The sequence below is a fragment of the Salvelinus alpinus genome, chromosome 8 (assembly GCF_045679555.1).
Source record: "Salvelinus alpinus chromosome 8, SLU_Salpinus.1, whole genome shotgun sequence".
Lineage (NCBI taxonomy): Eukaryota > Metazoa > Chordata > Actinopteri > Salmoniformes > Salmonidae > Salvelinus > Salvelinus alpinus.
Window position 1 is genome coordinate 30,428,880 of NC_092093.1, and position 21,215 is coordinate 30,450,094.

General features: G+C 42.3%; 2 protein-coding genes across 5 annotated transcripts in view; both read right to left on the reverse strand.

The window, feature by feature from the left end:
• LOC139582903 (protein stum homolog) overlaps window positions 1–6,669 on the reverse strand; it is a 39,835-nt gene extending 33,166 nt beyond the window's left edge. For both annotated transcript variants that reach the window (XM_071413344.1, XM_071413343.1), the window contains exon 1: window positions 6,332–6,669. In XM_071413344.1, coding sequence (XP_071269445.1) covers window positions 6,332–6,509 — 178 coding nt within the window. In that variant the 5' untranslated portion in view covers window positions 6,510–6,669. The remainder of the gene's footprint in view (window positions 1–6,331) is intronic.
• A 1,074-nt stretch (window positions 6,670–7,743) lies between these two features.
• Window positions 7,744–11,463, reverse strand: LOC139582904 (myb/SANT-like DNA-binding domain-containing protein 4). 3 transcript variants are annotated; one of them, XM_071413348.1, is made up of 10 exons: window positions 11,087–11,463; window positions 10,721–10,791; window positions 10,457–10,633; window positions 10,305–10,366; window positions 10,136–10,222; window positions 10,007–10,048; window positions 9,765–9,938; window positions 9,004–9,685; window positions 8,611–8,722; window positions 7,744–8,516 (listed from the first exon to the last, which is right to left on the reverse strand). In XM_071413348.1, exons 1-8 carry the CDS (start codon window positions 11,242–11,244, stop codon window positions 9,650–9,652), a joined length of 807 nt encoding a protein of 268 aa, XP_071269449.1. In that variant the 5' UTR covers window positions 11,245–11,463; the 3' UTR covers window positions 7,744–8,516; window positions 8,611–8,722; window positions 9,004–9,649. The 3 variants fall into 3 exon arrangements, with proteins under 3 accessions (XP_071269449.1, XP_071269448.1, XP_071269447.1); XM_071413347.1 differs by adding an exon at window positions 8,819–8,934 and having other exon boundaries at window positions 9,004–9,938; XM_071413346.1 differs by having other exon boundaries at window positions 9,004–9,938.
• Window positions 11,464–21,215: the final 9,752 nt, after the last annotated feature.

Sequence of the window (21,215 nt, forward strand, 5' to 3'; positions counted from 1 at the left end):
GGTGAAACATCAATTCTCTGTGCTTCTGTTGGGGTGAGGATCTGTAAAACCAGCTGTGTCGCCGGACCAATGCCAAACCAAGCATCTCCATGGTATCGCTCTTTCTCTCTTTCATCTCTCATCTCTCTCTCTTTCATCTCTCCTCTCTCTCTCTTCTCTCTCAGTCCTAATAAAGCTTGTTTCCAGTGTGTCAGATTGCCAGTACTGTACTGTAAGATATACAATGAGTGTACAAAACCTTAGGAACACCTTTCTAATATTGAGTTGCAGCCCCTTTTGCCCTGAGAACAGCCTCTATCCGTCGAGGCATGACCTACATGACCTACACGGTGTCGAAAGCATTCCACAGGAATGCTGGCCCATGTTAACTCCAATGCTTCCAACAGTTGTGTCAAATTGGCTGGATGTCCTATAAGCGGTGGACCATTCGGGAAACTTTTGAGCCTGAAAAACCCAGCAGCGCTGTAGTTCTTGACACATTCAAACTGTTGCGCCTGGCACCTACTACCATACCCTGTTCAAAGGCACTTAAATATTGTGTCTTACCCATTCACCCTATGAAAGGCACACATACACAATCCATGTCTTGTCTCAAGGCTTAAACATCCTTCATTAAACAGTCCCCCCCCTTCATCTAAACTGATTGAAGTGGATTTAACAAGTGACATCAATAAGGGATCATAGCTTTTACCTGGATTCACCTGGTCAGTCTATGCTATGGAAAGAGCAAAACAAAATGTGTTGTACAATCAGTGTATGTCCTACTGTGTTCACTCAAGTCATGGCTCCTATTCTATGCAGGTCTCACATCTTGGGTTTAAAAATGTGAGTGGTCGTTTCAAGTGTATGCAATTAGCTTTCCCTAAAACAGCCCATAATCTCCCCCTGCTATGAGTCCTACTCCTGCTGAGTGTCACCAGAAAGAAAGGCACAGCCATCCATAGAGAAGACCTTTAATGGTAGGAACAGCCTTCTGTTCTGGTAGCTCTACCTGCTGTCATGGAAACTGCAGCGTACTACGGGGAGGGAGAGCAATGGGAGTGGTACAATGGGAGCCCTGTAACCATTCAGAAGGCCTTGTGATTAAAGGAGCCAATAACAACTGCTCTGTAACAGGTTAGGGGACAGAGAGAAGCCACACATGGCCTGTTGCTTCTGTGGTTTGACTGTGGTTTTCCTACGCTGTTTTTGATGCTGCCTTTTTAATTTTATGAATCGCATTGTAATGGTTTGCCATTTTTAGAATGCTATTATATGATGTATCCACAGAAGAAGAAAAAACATCCGGTCCAAGGTTACAGTGGTCTTGTGTGAAAACTAATGGAGAGTGATACAGTACCTCCAACTGTCTCACTTGTTGATCAGATTATAATGGACATCCTCCACAATACCTTTGTTGTAAAAGACGGGAAGACACAAAGGTAAAGAAAGATTGCGCAAAAAATACGAGGATTTCTTTAACTCTCCATCAAGACCAATAATTAGAACAGTTGTTTTAATTGTTCTTTCAAATATACTGTTTTTACGTTTAGGGAGCTTCATGTAGCCAACAATGAGAACAGGTCTGAACAGTGAAAAAAGCAGATACCGAAGTCCAATTGTAATGTTTCCATTGGCATATCTTTGAAGGGTATTCCTATGACTAGTCATTGATCTTGAAATTTAATTCAATTTGGACCAGCCTCGCCAAACAGATAAGGATCACATGGGGCGAAAACCCATGCTATTTCCCTCAACCAATTAATCCCCATCCCTCTGTCCACAGTCCCAGTCACACTATCTGGTCTCCCTCTGAAGGTAGCCTAATTTCTCTCTCTAGAAAGCTGCTGGTGAAAGGTGCTGACAAACAAGCTAGCAGATATTCATTTATTTTGTCAGTTCAGCAGAGGATTTTTTTATATATTTCTTTCAATTATAGCCGTATCAAATCCAGTGCCAATTAACAAGATTTCATTTAACTTAATTTGGCACACAGCACATGCCACTAGCAATTACAGTAAACACAAGGACAGGGTGTGTTAGATATGGCTCACTGACTGTAGCGGGAGATGTCTCTTTGTATTTAGCACTCAGCTACTGTACATTACTACTTTGTATCCGCTCTCTGTTCCTCATCTCAGGTGCTGACTTCACAGACGCCCAATAAAGACCCGTCTGAATCTGTCCCTAAGAAATATCACTCCTTCCTAATAAAACAACAAGCTGCTACTTAAAAACAGCTTTGCCCAGCTCCTGTGAATTTATTTACTTTCTCTCAGTCGTGGGACTAGTGGACATCCCAGTTGACGTGATGGCCTTGCAGGGTTGAGGAAGTGTGATGATGCTGTTTCAGTGTAAACAGGTTGATGAGACAGCAACACTAGCCAGGGTATAGGTCAAACCACAAAATCAAGAATAAGACTGGTGATTGGACAAAACCTGAAGAGACATGGTAGTCACACAGAACCCTCAGCTGCTGCTGGGTGACATGGGAACTGGGGAGGCCTGTTGGCAAACCTGTAGCCCGGGTTTGGCCGGTGTAGGCCATCATTGTAAATAAGAATTTGTTCTTAACTGACTTGACTAGGTTAAAAAAACAAAACCAATACTAGAAAAAATAAATACATTTTGTTTTTAAATACTAATAAAAACCACAAAAAATATAAAGAATTATATCTGGGCCAGCCAGGTACACAATGACATTACAGGGATGCCACGGATATGCCACATGGAGAGACACATTTCTAATGTTACACACTCAGTACTATAGACTCCCTAGGCCTAGTCCCCACAAAGATATCCCAAAGAGGACAAGTCATAGTACTCGGGCCATGGATAGTGTCGCATAAAAGGGCAATCAATAACTGTGGTCAATAACCATGGATACATGAATCTGAAAGGAAACTAAGAAAGACTGTGTGTAGCTCCGTCTGGCTCTATTGAAACAGATACTGAATAGAAATACTGTATGATCAAATAATAACAGTGACTCAGTCAGTGAATGGCACTGGCAGTGAACAGCACAGTAGGCCTAGTTCACTTTTCTAACGAGGGCCGAGCAGCTCCTGGCTCCTCTCCTTTCAGATGTGCCTGCTATGAAAGGGATATGTGGGGCCTGGGCTCCACAGGATTCATTAGGATCAGGGCAGGATAGTGTGGAAATCAATGTTATGCTGAAAATGGAAATCACTACTATACAGATCCCATTACTGACTCCTATTAGATCCTCTAACTCCATGGTCCAGATAGGGTACAGTGGCATCTGTACAAAGACAGAGGCATGCATAGACGGAACTCCAAATGGGACCTATTGCCAGCCCAGCATCGCCTCTTGACAATTAGGAGATGAGGAAGAGTTGAAGATAAAGGAGGATAGGGAAGAAGATAGGGCATATAAAACCAAATTGCAAAATCCATATTAAACAGCAGTGTTGCAATTACTGAGACTCTAGGGAGGAAGCATCTGACTGAGATTCTCAACGAATTCATCTTCATAGATGAAGAGATGAAGGGGAGTAATAGTTTGCTGATGAAATGTCTTTCTAATGTATATTATGTATCACTATTATGATATGGATCTCATAAATGTGTATTAATGATTTACACTATATATACACAAAGGTATGTGGACATCTCTTCAAATTAGTGGATTCGGCTATTTCAGCCACACCAGTTTCTGACAGGTGTATAAAATCAAGCACAGTTATGCAGTCTCCATAGACAAACATTGGCAGTAGAATGGCCTTACTAAGAGATCAGTGACTTTCAACGTGGCACCGTCATAGGATGTCACCTTCACAACAAGTCAGTTTGTCAAGTTTCTGCCCTGCTAGAGCTGCCCCAGTCAACTGTAAGTGCTGTTATTGTGAAGTGGAAACGTCTAGGAGTAGCAACGGCTCAGCCGCGAAGTGGTAGGACACAACCTCACAGAACCGGGCCACCGAGTGCTGAAGCGCTAAAAAATCATCACTCTTCGGTTGCAACACTCACTACCGAGTTCCAAACTGCGTCTGTAAGCAATGTCAGCACAATAACTGTTCGTCGGGAGTTTCATGAAATGGGTTTCCATGGCCGAGCAGCCACACACAAGCCTAAGATCCCCATGCGCAATGCCAAGCATCGGCTGGAGTGGTGTAAAGCTCGCAGCCATTGGACTCCGACGAAGTGGAAACGAGTTCTCTGGAGTGATGAATCCAGATGCCAGGAGAACGCTACCTGCCCCAATGCATAGTGCCAACTGTAAAGTTTTGTGGAGGAGGAATAATGGTCTGGGGATGTTTTTCATGGTTCGGGCTAGGCCCCGTAGGAAAATCTTAACGCTACAGCATATAATGACATTCTAGACTATTCTGTGCTTCCAACTTTGTGGCAACAGTTTGGGAAAGGCCCTTTCCTGTTTCAGCATGACAATGCCCCCATGTACAAAGCGAGGTCCATAGAGAAATGGTTTGTCGAGATCGGTGTGGAAGAACTTGACTGGCCTGCACAGAGCCCTGACCTCAACCCCATCGAACAAATTTGGGATGAATTGGAACGTCGACTGCAAGCCAAGCCTAATCGCCCAACATCAGTGCCCGACCTCACTAATGCTCTTGTGGCTGAATGGAAGCAAGTCCCCGCAGCAATGTTCCAACATCTAGTGGAAAGCCTTCCCAGAAGATTGGAGGCTGTTATAGCAGCAAAGGGTGGGACCAACTCCATATTAATGCCCATGATTTTGGAATGTGATGTTCGACGAGCAGGTGTCCACATGCTTTTGGTCACGTACTGTATGTCTAACAATTTGTATCACTAATTCACTTAATTGTGTATTTTGCTATAGTTTAAAGTTATAGCCTCTCTTTCACGGAAGCCAGCTACCAGAGTTGACACTGGCAAAGAAGGGAACAGTTCTCCACAGAACGCTAACCTAACGTAGCAGGCGAAAAAGAAACGCCTGAAACTAGTGTACATGCCCCAAATTCTGGTCATGACGAGAGGGAAAAAAAACGTTTGGAGGTTCTCTTCTGCACTGTTCAGTAAATTTGGAGGAGTTGTTAAGATGGAGTGTCGTCTCGTTAATATTGGAAACAATTTCAGAGAGCAAGCTAGCAAACCTGCCTTAGCTAGCTGCTTCCCAGATATTAGCTAGTGTTATCTAGCGATAATAGAATCTCCAACCAAGTTGACAGCAACAAAATTGGTATGTGGAAGTGCCTACAAAGAAGCTATCCCATGAATAAGTTTTAGTTAGAGCTTCCTCGAACACTTGCTCGGAAAGCTCAATGTTTTCCAGTCGTACGCTATCCGTTTCACCAGGGACTGTAAACAGCGAGGCGCTCATCCAAAAGCGGAAGTTATGTCACAGGCTCTCCCTTGTGCTCAGAGGGCACTTTCCTCACTGCAGTTTATCTGATGTACTGCCAAAAAGACAATAGAGAAGTTACATTTTTCTAGTCCAAATAAGACACTTTAGTCATTACCTTTGTGTACAAAATAACAATTTAATTACTCAAATAATTGTTGCAGAGGCCTTTTTTTTGCACTCAGAGTGTATGAGTGCATCAAAACTATGATGTATCATGGGTAAAACGTGACCGACTGGCTGATCTACAAATAATATTGAGTAGTTATTTATGATGCAAGTTGATTTGTAGATTAGTCAGTCTCACCTTGCCTTCAAAGTCGGCTGCAATGTCGAATGCATTAACATTTTATATTAAAATCAATGTTTGTCAAGTTTTTGGATGACGTCATGATGACGTCGTCGCTCAGTGCTGCTCACTGAGCGCTAGTGAGCGGACAGACTAGTCCCAGTAAAACCTGAACTAGCAAGATGGCAGCAACCACTTTCAGTTTTATGGCCTCGCTTTTCTCTTTACTCCTACGCCCAACCTGGCAAATGTTACAACCATGTCCCAAGCATCAGTGGTGCATTCATTACGTCTTGTAACGGAAACCGTTTACAGTTTAAGAACCAACCAGAAGCAAACTGAGCAAAGGGAATGAAGGGAGCAGGGACCTACCAGAATTTGTCCAAAATAAAACATTTTTTTTGTTGCAAAACGTTTTCCGTTTGGAGTAAACAGTATCGGTTGCAAAACGTTTTGCAACATAATGGCGTAATTAATACACCCCAGGTGCGCATAACGGTGAATTCAGACATTCACAAAAAAATAAATAATAATACAACTACAATGATAATAAAAACGAATTTGTGATGAATACAAACCGTTTCAAAAAGTATGCAAATATTCCGTTCTAAGAAAAACCTAAGAAAAACAGTGCAATATGCTCACTGTATGCTTTCGACAGTTGATACTTCACATGGTGTTTTTAAAAAAAAAGTTGCTAAATCAAAGTGTAAACTCACCTAAACCAGGAACAAAAGTGTTGAGAAATAGGCATATTACTGCTACTGGGAATGGCATGTATGGAATAGCTGCACGCAAAGGTCCTTTCTTCTCTCTTACTTGGACCACAACTCCACTGGTCGAAGAAGTAACTCCCTTTTCATTCATATCGGTGTCTTTCTGGTCCATCTTGAGCATAAAACACGCAAAGTGTGAAATATTTATCACACTGGATGAGCACACCTCTCCAAAGATGACCAACTGAACGAAGTGGACTGTGTGTGTGTGTGTGTGTGTATGTGTGTGTACGAAGGTAGCACGCAAGCACCGAGTATCTGCTCCTTTACACAGTTTTGTGAACACTAGTGGACTGACTACTTACTGTAGGTTACATAGCCTGATATATTTAAAGCAGCAGTACCCTGCTTGGTGTTTCAAAATATCCACCAATTAATGCCACCGAGACACGAAGAAGTAGGCAAATAATAATAATAATAATAATAATAATAATATTAAATAAATACAACGAACAATATTTGCTGTATTTATATTCATATTATGGACTGCACAACTAATGGCCTTTGGGTAGCAGAGAACACTGAATTTGAAACAGATATGTTCCTCTAGCTAAACCTCTCACCTGCAGATTCACATGTGTAATAAAGTGTTGATAAATGTTGAATATATCATGGGTTAGACAGTTCTGGGGCCTGTTGCACAAAACTAGGATAAGGGATTAAGCCAGGATATCTTGGTGATCCTGGCTCAATTGATCCGTAATCCGGTTGCACTAAAGATGGATAGGGGGCAGGAGGATATGTTATGGTATAAATTACCATGGAGATTTATTCTGTGGAGCTAGCCTGCTCCAGACCAGGCTAAATTCCAGGATCTATTTAATCTCATCCCTAATGTCAGTCAGCAGTCACCACAAATGGAAACCAATAGTTATTTCACTGCTCACTATACATTGTTATCACATATAACTAGACCCACTGTTATTATTTAAACGTTTGTGATCATTAATTTCAATGATTTTGGATAAAAAATGATTTTTAGATGATGTTGCTATCATTAGATAATTTACAGTTTCCCATAGACTATAAGGCTATATATAAAATGATAGAATATTAGGGCCACAGAGGGGAAAAAAACACAAGTCATAATATTGTAACCAGTTGTTTTAAAGGAGGGCAGTTGTTAAAATGACAGATGTGGGGCATTTCGTGAAATTGTACTTAAGTATGGTTTCATAAACAAAGACATGCTGATGTGCCAGAATATTAAGTATCACATTGTCATAAGTATCAAAACTGTAAAAACAATATGTAGCTTTTCTGCAGAAAGAACCAGCCTCATAAATTTATGACTTTATCCTTTTTCTTCAGTGTGGCCCTAGTACTCTGTCATATAAACAAATACACATTCCATATGAATATAAAAACACAATGTGTAACATTATGTTCCTTTATTGAATAAGGACAAAACAAAGCAGGTAAACCATCAGCTCCTTTCGAAACTGAAGTCACAGTGACTCTACAAGATGGAAAGCACAGAATCCAAGCATATTATACAAAATGATACATACACATTCAAAGGTCTGTATATAACACACCCTGCATGTCTGCACACTAAAATAAATGCAGGACAAATCCATACACATCAACTGAACAGACAAATGAATGGATGCAGTAGCCTCCCTGCAGCCTTGTATTACACACAGTATACCGCACAAACATCATAAGAGGCCAAATTCGTCAAAAAACGAACCCAAAAAAACCCAAATTCCTCTGCCACCGCAGGACATATTTAACCAAAATTGAAAGCACACATACTAACTAAAATAATTCAACACATATTGGTCCCTCAGCAGCCGACCACTGTCGTCATCAGGGAAGATTGCCGGATTGTCCCAGTCCATGGCTGGTGGCACTCTGGGGGCCCTCTCCTTCCTCAGGCAGGCCACATTGTGGAGGACAGCACAAGCCACAGTAATATCACATGCCCTAACAGGGCTGACCCTTAATTTGTGAAGGCAGTGAAAGCGTGCCTTCAGGAGGCCAAAGGTCATTTCAACTCTGGCCCTGGTCCTGGCATGGGCATGGTTGTAGGCCTGCTGTGCTTCCTGGGGGTCTGTGAAAGGTGTCAGGAGAAAAGGCTGGCAGCCATACCCCCTGTCTCCCAGCAACACACCAGAGAATTCACCTGTCAACACAAAATCTCATCATTACTACCTCATAAACACAGTGATATTCTTGACACAGCCATGATGGTTATAAATAGGGGTTGTGTGGCTTACCTTGTGATAGGCACTGATAGATTTCAGAGGCCCGAAAGATTCTGGAGTCATGGACTGAGCCAGGCCATTTTGCCACAACATTGCTGATCACACAGTCAGCATTGCAGACCATCTGAAATCATAAGATGAGGAATATTACACCAATCAATGCACATCACTGGCAATGCAGAGTGTTCGTCAATGGACAATATCAAAAAGTTATGTTCACCTGAACATTAATGCTGTGAAAGGATTTCCTATTCACAAAATCGGCCTCATGGGCACCTGAGGGGGCTTTTATCCTTATGTGTGTGCAGTCCACTGCACCAATGACATTGGGGAAACCTGTCACACAAAGTAATGAGTATCCTACTATGTGTTAACAGTTGTCCTGTAATTTGTAGATCCTCTTACCTGCAATCCTATAGAACTCCTCTTTGATGTCACAGAGTCTTCTGTGGCCAGGGAAGGAGATGAAGACATCTGCTAATGCTTTGATAGCCAGACACACACTCCTTATTGTGCGGCAAATTGTGGCCTTGTTCAGCATCCCCCACTGAGTACAGGAAGGCTCCACTAGCAAAAAAGCGCAAGGCCACACAAACCATTTGCTCCACACTCAGTGCATGGTTCCGTGCAGTGCGGTGCTTAATCCTGGGACCCAGTAGTCTGCATAGATACCTGATGCCATCTGCAGAAAACCTGTATCTTTCATATAGATGGTCATCAGGGAAGGCCAGTGGGTCCAACCGGTCCCTGAAGACCCTTTCTCGCCTGAAGGCTCTCCTCAGCACAAGTGCTTCTTCATCCACCACATCTCGCACGAATGGGCATGCCATTGTCAGAGCAGAAAGGAACACACAATTTTGGGCCTTCATATAGGCTAGTGGCCACACCTGGTGCTGGGGGGGTGGGCAAAAGAGGGCGATGCCTTATAACGATGACTTGGTTGTACTGATTGCTGGGAAAATAAAAAAAAACCTTAGAAAGATGCCACCGTCCTGTGTGCTCACAATAAGAGCTCATATGTCATGGCTCACTTGACTTTACGAGAATATACCTAATTTTTATTTTGAGCTGTGTCATCTTCTTGGAGCTGGGGGAGGAAAGAAAAATAATGATTAATACATTTGTGTTACAGTTAGCATACAGTGTACATTGAAGGCATATCTCACCTCCCTCTCAAGTTTTTTTATTTCAAGGTCCAGTTTCCTAATTGTCCTCATTTTTATTTCGGACTCCAGTGCAAGATTTTCCATCTTTTTCTTCTTGTACTGAATGTCTATGTCTGCCAGTTCTATTTGGCGCCGGAGGTGGTTGCCATACAACTTTCTGATAGCTTGTGAGCTCTGTGAACACAATACAATTAGCGCAGCTGGAATTTGGCAGGATGTGGTGTCCTTTTATTAATACGCACTATGTTGCCAGGCTGGTTTTCCCACTGTATAGCATCTGGGTCCTGTAAAAGAAATTAGATTTTTTGATTTTGATGAGGACTCCTCACCATTGTAGAGTAAATAGTACTTTCACAGTCTTAACATGATACCTCATGCCTTCTGGAATCCAGAGAGATGGTCTCCTCCTCATCATCGTCTCCATCATGTGCTGTTGCTGCTGCACTGGGGCCTTCACCCTATCACATTTAATCGGATTCATATTGAAGCTAGTAGACAAGACATGCCAGGCCTACAGTATGCCTTTGATGGAGTACTCACTGGATCAGCATCGTCTGGTGCTTGTGCTGGTGGCTCTAACAGGAACACAGTGCTGCCAGACACTGCAAGGCAATAGGTAAACCAAAGTCAGACAGTCCAAATTGATTCAATATGAATGTGGTTGTATCCCATGTAGAGATGGAAGGACATACCTTGAATGAAGCGGGTGGCATCTTGGGAGGAACCTATGCTCGTCTCTTTCCCCCCAGGGATCCCCTCTAAGACGGGCCTGCCTTTATTTAGCTCCAAGGCCATGTCCTCTGCTGGGGTAAGGTCAGCCTTTGGTGACCCACCACCCGTGCCTTGTCTGTGGGTATTCTTTTTCACTGCTAAAACAGTACAGACAATGTGTGAGCAGGCACCTTCTGGGTACAATATATGCTTGTGCTTTGTTAAATATTAGTCAGGGACCATACCATTCTGCAGAATGTTCTTGTATTTGATTTTGACCTGCTGCCATGTCCGTTTTGGCCCGTTCATGTTTAATCTACACACACACACACCACACACACACACACATTTAATGGAGTCACACTGCAAAAAAATTACTTGGTATTTTTGTCTTGTTTTCAGTAAAAATATCAAAAAATTTATCATAGCTTTATACAGTGTGATGGAGTTACTTTACACAATTTCACTCATATCTGCAGTGCATTTCAATTAAAAATTTAACCGTTTCATAATTACAGTACAACTGCATTTTTGGAGATGTGAATTAAATATTTGAATTGTAATTGTGATGTTTCAGCGGAGCGGTGAGTGTGTAATTGTGCACTACTTACGCATTCAGGCGGTCTGCAATACTTTGCCACGCTTTTTCTCTTTGCTTTATCACTGTGGCGGTGTTGCCTTTCTTCTTAATTATATCTTTTACCTCCTCGTATGCCTCCATGAGGATTTGTGCTTCCGACGGGGAAAAGTACGCGGCTCTAGTTGCCATGGTAAATCAGTTAATCTGTGATCTGTGGCGGGGTCTATTTGAGTGAGCCGTGAGCGCGCACCTATCCAGGATTGGTTTCACCTGGCTTAATGAATCCGTGTCTGCTCATCCTGGCTTGGTCTTTGTGCAACCAATTAAGCCTGGACGCACATGTTTTGGCTTCATTGAGCTCAGCTGAGTCATTTATCCCGGATGTCTTAATTCTACTTTTGTGCAACAGGCCCCAGATTGGAGAATCGCCGTTTGCATCACAGCGCAGTGAACAAGAATCTATTAAATCCAGTTTTTAGATGCTACCGCTCCCCCCCCCCCCCTTTACTTCACGTCTGCTCATTTTGCGTGACTCATTAGCTAACAACAGACAGGTGTAAACGCGGGAAAAACCTGAAAACATTGGATTTAATAGATTCTTGTTCACTGCTGTGCGATGCAAACGGTAATTCTTCATACAGAACCGTCTACCGATTATGGATGTAGCTTTGGACGCAGGACAAATGCTCCTAGCAGGTGCATTCATTGGACCATGAGTTGTCTCGAACGCAGTCGCTACGGAATGCCCTCATTAATTCATGAAATAATGAATCAAAGGTCTAATACTGGGTGAGGTGAGATAGAGAAAATAGAGGGGGAGAAAAAGGAAAGACAGCTTGACATGTAATACAGTTGAAGTCGGAAGTTTACATACACTTAGGTTGGAGTCATTAAAACTCGTTTTTCAACCACACCACACATTTCTTGTTAACAAACTATAGTTTTGGCAAATCAGTTAGGGCATCTACTTTGTGCATGACACAAGTCATTTTTCCAACAATTGTTTACAGACAGATTATTTCACTTATAATTCACTGTATAACAATTCCAGTGGGTCAGAGGTTTACATAAACTAAGTTGACTGCCTTTAAACAGCTTGGAAAATTCCAGAAAATGATGTCATGCCTTTAGACGCTTCTGATAGGCTAATTGACATAATTTGAGTCAATTGGAGGTGTACCTGTGGATGTATTTCAAGACCTACCTTCAAACTCGGTGCCTCTTTGCTTGACATCATGGGAAATCAAAAGAAATCAGCCAAGACCTCAGAAAATAAATTGTAGACCTCCACAAGTCTGGCTCATCCTTGGGAGCAATTTCCAAATGCCTGAACAACAGCAAAGGACCTTGTGAAGCTGCTGGAGGAAAGCTGCTGGAGGTACAAAAGTATCCACAGTAAAACGAGTCCTCCACAAGTCTGGTTCATCCTTGGGAGCAATTTCAAAATGCCTGAAGATACCACGTTCATCTGTAGAAACAATAGCATGCAAGTATAAACACCATGGGACCACGCAGCCGTCATACCGCTCAGGAAGGAGACGCGTTCTGTCTCCTAGAGATGAACGTACTTTGGTGCGAAAAGTGCAAATCAATCCCAGAACAACAGCAAAGAACCTTGTGAAGATGCTGGAGGAAACAGGTACAAAAGTATCTATATCCACAGTTAAACGAGTCCTATATCGACATAACCTGAAAGGCCACTCAGCAATTAAGAAGCCACTGCACCAAAACCGCCATAAAAAAAGCCAGACTACAATTTGCAACTGCACATAGGGACAAAGATCGTACTTTTTGGAGAAATGGCCTCTGGTCTGATGAAACAAAAATAGAACTGTTTGGCCATAATGACCATCGTTATGTTTGGAGGGAAAAGGGGAGGCTTGCAAGCCGAAGAACACCATCCCAACCGTGAAGCACGGGGGTGGCAGCATCATGTTGTGGGGGTGCTTTGCTGCAGGAGGGACTGGTGCACTTCACAAAATAGATGGCATCATGAGGGAGGAAAATTATGTGGATATATTGAAGCAACATCTCAAGACATCAGTCAGGAAGTTAAATCTTGGTCGCAAATGGGTCTTCCAAATGGACAATGATCCCAAGCATACTTCCTTCAAAATTATGGCAAAATGGCTTAAGGACAACAAAGTCATTGTATTGGAGTGGCCATCACAAAGCCCTGACCTCAATCCCATAGAAAATTTGTGGCGCAGAACTGAAAATTTGTGTGCGATTGTGGGCAGAAATGAAAAGCGTGTGCGAGCGAGGAGGCCTACAAACCTGACTCAGTTATACCAGCTCTGTCAGGAGGAATGGGCCAAAATTCACCCAACTTATTGTGGGAAGCTTGTGGAAGGCTACCCAAAACGTTTGGCCCAAATTAAACAATTTAAAGGCAATGCTACCAAATACTAATTGAGTGTATGTAAACTTCTGACCCACTGGGAATGTGATGAAATAAATAAAAGCTGAAATAAATCACTCTACTATTATTCTGACATTTCACATTCTTAAAATAAAGTGAGGATCCTAACTGACCTAAGACAGTGAATTTTTACTAGGATTAAATGTCAGGAATTGTGAAAAACTGAGTTTAAATGTATTTGGCTAAGGTGTATGTAAACTTCCGACTTCAACTGTAGATTCTTAAGGCTTTCCTGGTCCTTTTAAATGGCCTAGTGGTCTCCCAGCCCTGCTCCTTGGCTGCTGCTTGGTAATCATGCCTGATGTTTCCAGTGGGCCCACAGATCAAAGCTGACATTACTGGAGCTCTAAATCACAGAGCTGTCCTATTAAAGCTCTGTGCAGAGCCTTAGGTTTACACTATAATTAATGGGATAATTAAGGGCAGTATGAGTCCAAATCAAGGGCACCGCCCCAGAGAGACATGAAGACAGTCATTGGATATGACTGGATGACCTCTCACTCTGACCTTAGTAAAGGGCCCCTCTACCTTATTAGAAATAACCACTTAAGTCTCCCGAGCGGCACATCGGTCTAAGGCACTGCGTCGCAGTGTTGCGGCGTCACTACAGCCTGGGGTTTGATCTCAGGCTGTGACACAACCGGCCGTGACTGAGAGTCCCATAGGGCACCGCACAATTGGCCTAGCGTCGTACGGGTTAGGGGAGGGTTTGGCCGGGTGGGATTTACTTGTCTCATCGCGCTCTAGCATCTCCTAGTGGCGGGCGACTTCGGTCGCATGTTGAACGGTGTATCCTCCAACACATTGGTGCAGCTTGCTTCTGGGTTAAGCAAGCGGGTGTTAAGAAGCGCGGTTTGGTGAGTCGTGTTTTGGAGGATGCATTACGATCACCTTCGCCTCTCCCGAGCCGTCTGGGAATTGCAGCAATGAGACAAGATCGTAATTGGATATCACGAAATTGGGGAGAAAAAGGGGGTAAAATTTGAAAAAGAAATCACCACTGAAATTTCTCACTGACCGGCTGGTTTATTGAGCGTGACCTTCTATGGCCATGTTGTAAGAGGGTTATAATACCAGGGAGATTGTAGAGGTTATGCCTGAAGTGCTTCTGTTCTGCAGGATTGGTGTAATTTGTCCTGCCAATTAGCCAAATGGCATTAATGGGAACAGAAGAGTATCCACTGGGTTGGGTTCCTTCCTCCATGCATAGGCCTAATTCGGTTAGCATTGTCTTATTGACATGATTGCTTTGTAATGTATTTTTATGTTATAAATACAAAATCCCCTAAAAAGAATTGGATAATTTGTTTCTCACAATCTAAATTGGACTCTCCTAATAAGGTACCAATGGTATCAATTCCATTATGTTACTGTATAACGTACTGTATACTCATTGGGGGTATGGACAATTTTTAACCATTTGTATGTGTAGAATTGTTGGAAGAAATTGAACCTTGATACTGTGTGGTGAGACTGTAGAGTGCATTTTAATATAGACCACATGGAGAATTCAATACATCTGATTTTTAATATGAATTAAAGCTTGCTAAAGTGCCAAAATTCTGAATTGTTACATTTCTTTCCTCAACCCTGTATCACTTCTAGGAAGATTTTAAGCCACATAACCCCAAAATAATGTGAAAGTTATTTTGTTACTTTGTCAAAAGTCACTTCTGAAAATTATGATTTATTTACATTTGTCCCTCCTTTTAAAGTCAACACCTGTTATGTGAACTGAACTCTCGTTTTGATATGGTGAAACTATTTAAAATATAATTTTTAAATGGAACATTGAACATCTAAAAGTCAAACCATAGAGTAAAAGCAGGTGAGCTGGTTCTACTCTTTTTGGCCATTTTCTGGTGTTTTGTGGTGGAAGCCTGAGATAGACGGGATAGAAATGTTTTGGGATGAAGCTTGTATTCAATTGCCACTCCCTGATGCACACAACAAGCTTCCATTCCCGCTGTCACAAGGGAATTTCAAATCATATAAAAAATTAACATGCACCGAATACAACATGTGTAGACCTTAGTGAAGTGCTTACTTACAAGCCCTTAACCAACGATGCAGTTTTAATAAAAAATATATGTTAAGTAAAAAATAGGAAATAAAGGTAACAAATAATTAAAGAGCAGCAGTAAAATAACAACAGCGAGGCTTTATACAGGGGGTACCGGTACAGAGTCAATGTGTGGGGGCACCGGTTAGTCTAGGTAATTGAGGTAATATGTACATATAGGTAGAGTTAAAGTGACTATGCAATAATAATAAACAGAGAATAGCAGCAGCATAAAAGGGGGGGCAATGCAAATAGTCTGGGTAGCCATCTGATTAGCTGTTCAGGAGTCTTATGGCTTAGGGGTAGAAGCTATTGCAATAAGACTCATGAACAGTGAATCAAATTTATGGCTGATTTAAGAAGAAATCGTCAACCCTGTTACTTTATTTGGCACAAACCTGTTTTTAATGAAGTTGAACATGTGCTCCTTATGACAGAATGTTAAAATTAGGTGAAATCCCAACGTTTTTTTTTTACCAAGTTACACTTTTCAAAAGGCACCGAATTGGTGAAATGACCAAGAGGCTGAATCAAATCAAATCAAGTTTATTTTATATAGCCCTTCGTACATCCGTTAATATCTCGAAGTGCTGTACAGAAACCCAGCCTAAAACCCCAAACAGCAAGCAATGCAGGTGTAGAAGCACGGCGGCTAGGAAAAACTCCCTAGAAAGGCCAAAACCTAGGAAGAAACCTAGAGAGGAACCAGGCTATGAGGGGTGGCCAGTCCTCTTCTGGCTGTGCCGGGTGGAGATTGTAACAGAACATGGCCAAGATGTTCAAATGTTCATAAATGACCAGCATGGTCAAATAATAATCAGGAGTAAATGTCAGTTGGCTTTTCATAGCCGATCATTAAGAGTATCTCTACCGCTCCTGCGGTCTCTAGAGAGTTGAAAACAGTAGGTCTGGGACAGGTAGCAAGTGCCGGTGGACAGGTCAGGGTTCCATAGCCGCAGGCAGAACAGTTGAAACTGGAACAGCAGCAAGGCCAGGTGGACTGGGGACAGCAAGGAGTCATCATGCCCGGTAGTCCTGACGCATGGTCCTAGGGCTCAGGTCCTCCGAGAGAGAGAAAGAAAGAGAGAAGGAGAGAATTAGAGAGAGCATACTTAAATTCACACAGGACACCGGATAAGACAGGAGAAGTACTCCAGATATAACCAACTGACCCTAGCCCCCCGACACATAAACTACTGCAGCATAAATACTGGAGGCTGAGACAGGAGGGGTCAGGAGACACTGTGGCCCCATCCCCCAAGTCGAGCAGACTTTACTCAGACTATCCCCTCTGAAACAGATATTGTTTATCAAGGACTGGACAAGGAAATGCAATTGTCAATTCTCAGTAAATATTCATAATCTAACCCATCACAGATTGTCACTCTTTATCCCTACAAGGTTGTTTGTTGCCTAGCAACAGTGAAAACTGTAGGTAGAAGGGGCCATATTGATCTAGCGGGTTTGGGGTATTTCGCCTCTTGACCTGTGTGTGGGATTTATGTCATTTAAACTATAAGGTAATATGCTGCAATCCCTGTGACACAGCCCCAAAGCATTTCAAACATGTATTGCATCCATTTAAGAGGCACACATTTGGATTTTATGAAGATTGGTCTCACCATAGAATTTGAAATAATTATATTTCTATGGGTCTCACTTTGTATGAAATCTCCTTGAGGCATGTCTAAATAATTACCATGCCATAAACAGATTTAATGAACTACTGTTATACCTTACGGGTGACATACAGCAGCAATATGCAAAGCTGATTTATTATGCCCAATGTATTTTTCATTCCAATTAACTGTTCAATTTATTTCATTTATACACAATTACTGTTGCATGTTTAATTGAAAACAACTCGTATTGGAGTAAGCTTTGGATTTCAATAATATCATATCCCATAGAGAACCCCAACCAAATGAGAGAGAAAAAGGGAGAGAGAGAGAGGGGAGAGAGAGAGAATTACATTTTCTCCAGACATATTGAAGTACCATATGAAAGGGGTTCTCATTGCGTATTTGATATGATCCGACCTTTCCTACTCAGAACTTGATTGTTTCTCCACAGTCTCTCGTATCCCTGGGTCATGTGTTCTAACTGAAGTTCAGGCTATAACTGAGGAAATTAACAAGTGTGAACAAGTCAAGAAGGTCAACACTTGCTGACTGATAAGGATCAGATGATGTCCTTCTTACTCACACATTTATTCTCCATTTATTTTATTTTATCAATCAATTTAAACTTTGGAGTGCATTTGGAAAGCTTTAGCAACCAATCAAGCTTCTCTGCATCTTATTTTTCACAGAAATAAAGGCACCGCCATCTTTGTTAACTTGTGGTGGCAAAGAAGGCACATCGTTACTTATTTGTAAGTACCTACTTACTTATTTGCTTCACTAGCTAGGTAATTTGACAAACTGTTTGGCGATGAGATCAAGTCTTAATTTTCTTCATGAAGAATTCAACCTTCCCACTATACAGCTATTGATATGCCTAGGCCTACTGGACTGTAGTTTCACAATGTGGAGCATTCCAAGTAAATATCCTCATAGGCAATCTGCGGATGGTCAATTCCTCATCTCATCCTCACAATTACTTACTTTTCTAGGATGAGAAATTATACTGAACAAAAATATAAAATGCAACATGTAAAGTGTTGGTCCCCTGTCCCCACAAATTCTCTATGGGATTGGGGTCAGGGCTTTGTGATGGCCACTCCAATACCTTGACTTTGTTGTCCTGAAGCCATTTTGACACAACTTTGGAAGTACGCTTGGGGTCATTGTCCATTTGGAAGACCCATTTGTGACCAAGCTTCAACTTCCTGACTGATGTCTTGAGATGTTGCTTCAATATATCCACAGAATTTTCTTCCCTCATGGTGCCATCTATTTTGTGAAGTGCACCAGTCCCTCCTGCAGCAAAGCACCCCCACAACATGATGCTGCCACCCCCGTGCTTCAGGGTTGGGATGGTATTCTTCGGCTTGCAAGCCTCCCCCTTTTCCCTCCAAACATAACGATGGTCATTATGGCCAAACAGTTCTATTTTTGTTTCATCAGACCAGAGGACATTTCTCCAAAAGTACGATCTTTGTCCCCATGTGCAGTTGCAAATTGTAGTCTGTCTTTTTTATGGCATATTTGGAGCAGTGACTTCTTCCTTGCTGAGCGGCCTTTCAGGTTATGTCGATATAGGACTTGTTTTACTGTGTATATAGATACTTTTGTACCTCCAGCAGCTTTCCTCCAGCAGCTTCACAAGGTCTGTGGTCTTTGCTGTTGTTCAGGCATTTGGAAATTGCTCCCAAGGATGAGCAAGACTTGTGGAGGTCTACAATTTATTTTCTGAGGTCTTGGCTGATTTCTTTTGATTTCCCATGATGTCAAGCAAAGAGGCACTGAGTTTGAAGGTAGGCCTTGAAACACATCCACATGTACACCTCCAATTGACTCAAATTATGTCAATTAGCCTATCAGAAGCTTCTAAAGGCATGACATCATTTTCTGGAATTTTCCAAGCTGTTTAAAGGCACAGTCAACTTAGTTTATGTAAACCTCTGACCCACTGGAATTGTTATACAGTGAATTATAAGTGAAATAGTCTGTCTGTAAACAATTGTTGGAAAAATGACTTGTGTCATGCACAAAGTAGATGTCCTAACCGACTTGCCAAAACTATAGTTTGTTAACAAGAAATTTGTGGAGTGGTTGAAAACGAGTTTTAATGACTCCAACCCAAGTGTATGTAAACTTCCGACTTCAACCTTAGGTAGCGGTAAAGTGACGAGGCAACAGGATAGATAATAAACAGTAGCAGCAGCGTTTGGATTGAGTCAAAAGAGTTAGTGCAAAAAGGGTCAATGCAGATAGTCCAGGCAGCTATTTGGTCAACTGTTTAGCAGTCTTATGGCTTGGAGGTGGAAGCTGTTCAGGGTTCTGTTGGTTTCAGACTTGGTGCATCGGTACTGCTTGCTGTGCGGTAGCAGAGAAAACAGTCCATGACTTGGTGTCTGGAGTCTTTGACAATCTAGACGCTCTCAATGGTGCAGCTGTAAAACTACTTGAGGATCTGAGGGCACATGCCAAATTGCCTACCCTCACCAGCTGGGGGGCGGCCCGTCAGGAAGTCCAGTTGCTGAGGGTGTTGTTCAGTCCCGGTGTCCTGAGCTTAGTGATGAGCTTGGAGGGCACTATGTTGTTGAACACTGTGCTGTAGTCGATGAACAGCATTCTCACGTAGGTGTTCATCTTGTCCAGGTGGGAGAGGACAGGGTGGACTGCAATAGAGATTGTGTCATCTGTGGATCTGTTGGGGCGGTACCGGAATTGGAGTGGGTCCAGGGTTTCTGGGATGATGGTGTAGATGTGAGCCATGACCAGCCATTCAAAGCATTACAGGGGTACAGATGTGAGTGCTACGGGGCGATAGTGATGTAGACAGGGTACCTTGGCATTCTTGGGCACAGGGACTGTGGTGGTCTGCTTGAAACATGTAGGTATTACAGACTGGGTCAGGGAGAGGTTTAAAACATCAGTGAAGACACTTGCCAAATGGTCAGCGAATGCTCTGAGTACTCGTTCTGGTAATCCGTCTGGCCCCGGGGCCTTGTGAATGTTAACCTGATTAATTAAAACCCTTTCTTGCAGTCTAATGACCAACGCTCCCTCTAGTGGCCTCAAGGGTGGAATGTTAATATTTTTCATAATTTCATAATTAATAAACATTATAAAATATACATATATAATCCGGTGTTTCTATGTCAAACGGTTTTGTTATATTTCAGTCTTCTGTGATGTATATAAAGTGTAGTATTGGGATGAAAACTGAAAATGCAATATATTTCAACCACATTCATCGGCTTGTCATGCATTCACATTCAGGATGTATTCAAAATAGTATCACGCCAGTGTGTGTTTGTGAGCAAGACTAGACAGGTGTCTTAACCCCAGACAGCAAAACATCTTATGAAACATAGCCTCTCTGTGCTTTTCAAGCTTCAGTTCACATTTCTAAATGCAGACATGCACGCGTCGAGGGTCGTATAGTTCACAGTTTTATTGTATTACACAGAGAGCTCAGTGCTCTTCTCATGTCATCTCTGGGGAGGCAGAGTGGCCCTCCACGTCTATAAGGCAAGTGCAGAGTAAGTATATTGAACTGGATATTTCAATTGCAATTCAAGAGAACAACAGACCAGGATCCATCCTTGTCTGTCTCAGAGAAAGAGCTTTAGAAATGCTTCCCAATGCTAAACGAGTACAGTTTGTCCCATTGTCTAGCAGGCAGGCAATAGCATTGGTAAAATGCCCCAGTGTGAGGGGGACTAAGATGCCACTTGTTGACGAGATTACAGTAAAGTGCCTGGGCCTAAACACTGAGTGTACAAATCATTAAGGACACCTGCTCTTTCCATGACATACTGTAGACTGACCAAGTGAATCCAGGTGAAAGCTAGTATTGATGTCACTTGCTAAATCCACTTCAGTCAGTGTAGATGAAGTGGAGGAGACAGGTTTAAGAAGGATTTTTAAGCCTTGAGACTATTGAGACATGGATTGTGTGTATGCCTTTGACTGACAACTTGGGGAACAAGGGTGTGGATGTGGTTGACGAGTGCCCTCTTGTGGTGGATGATGGTACTACTGCTACAAGCATTTCTCCTCACAA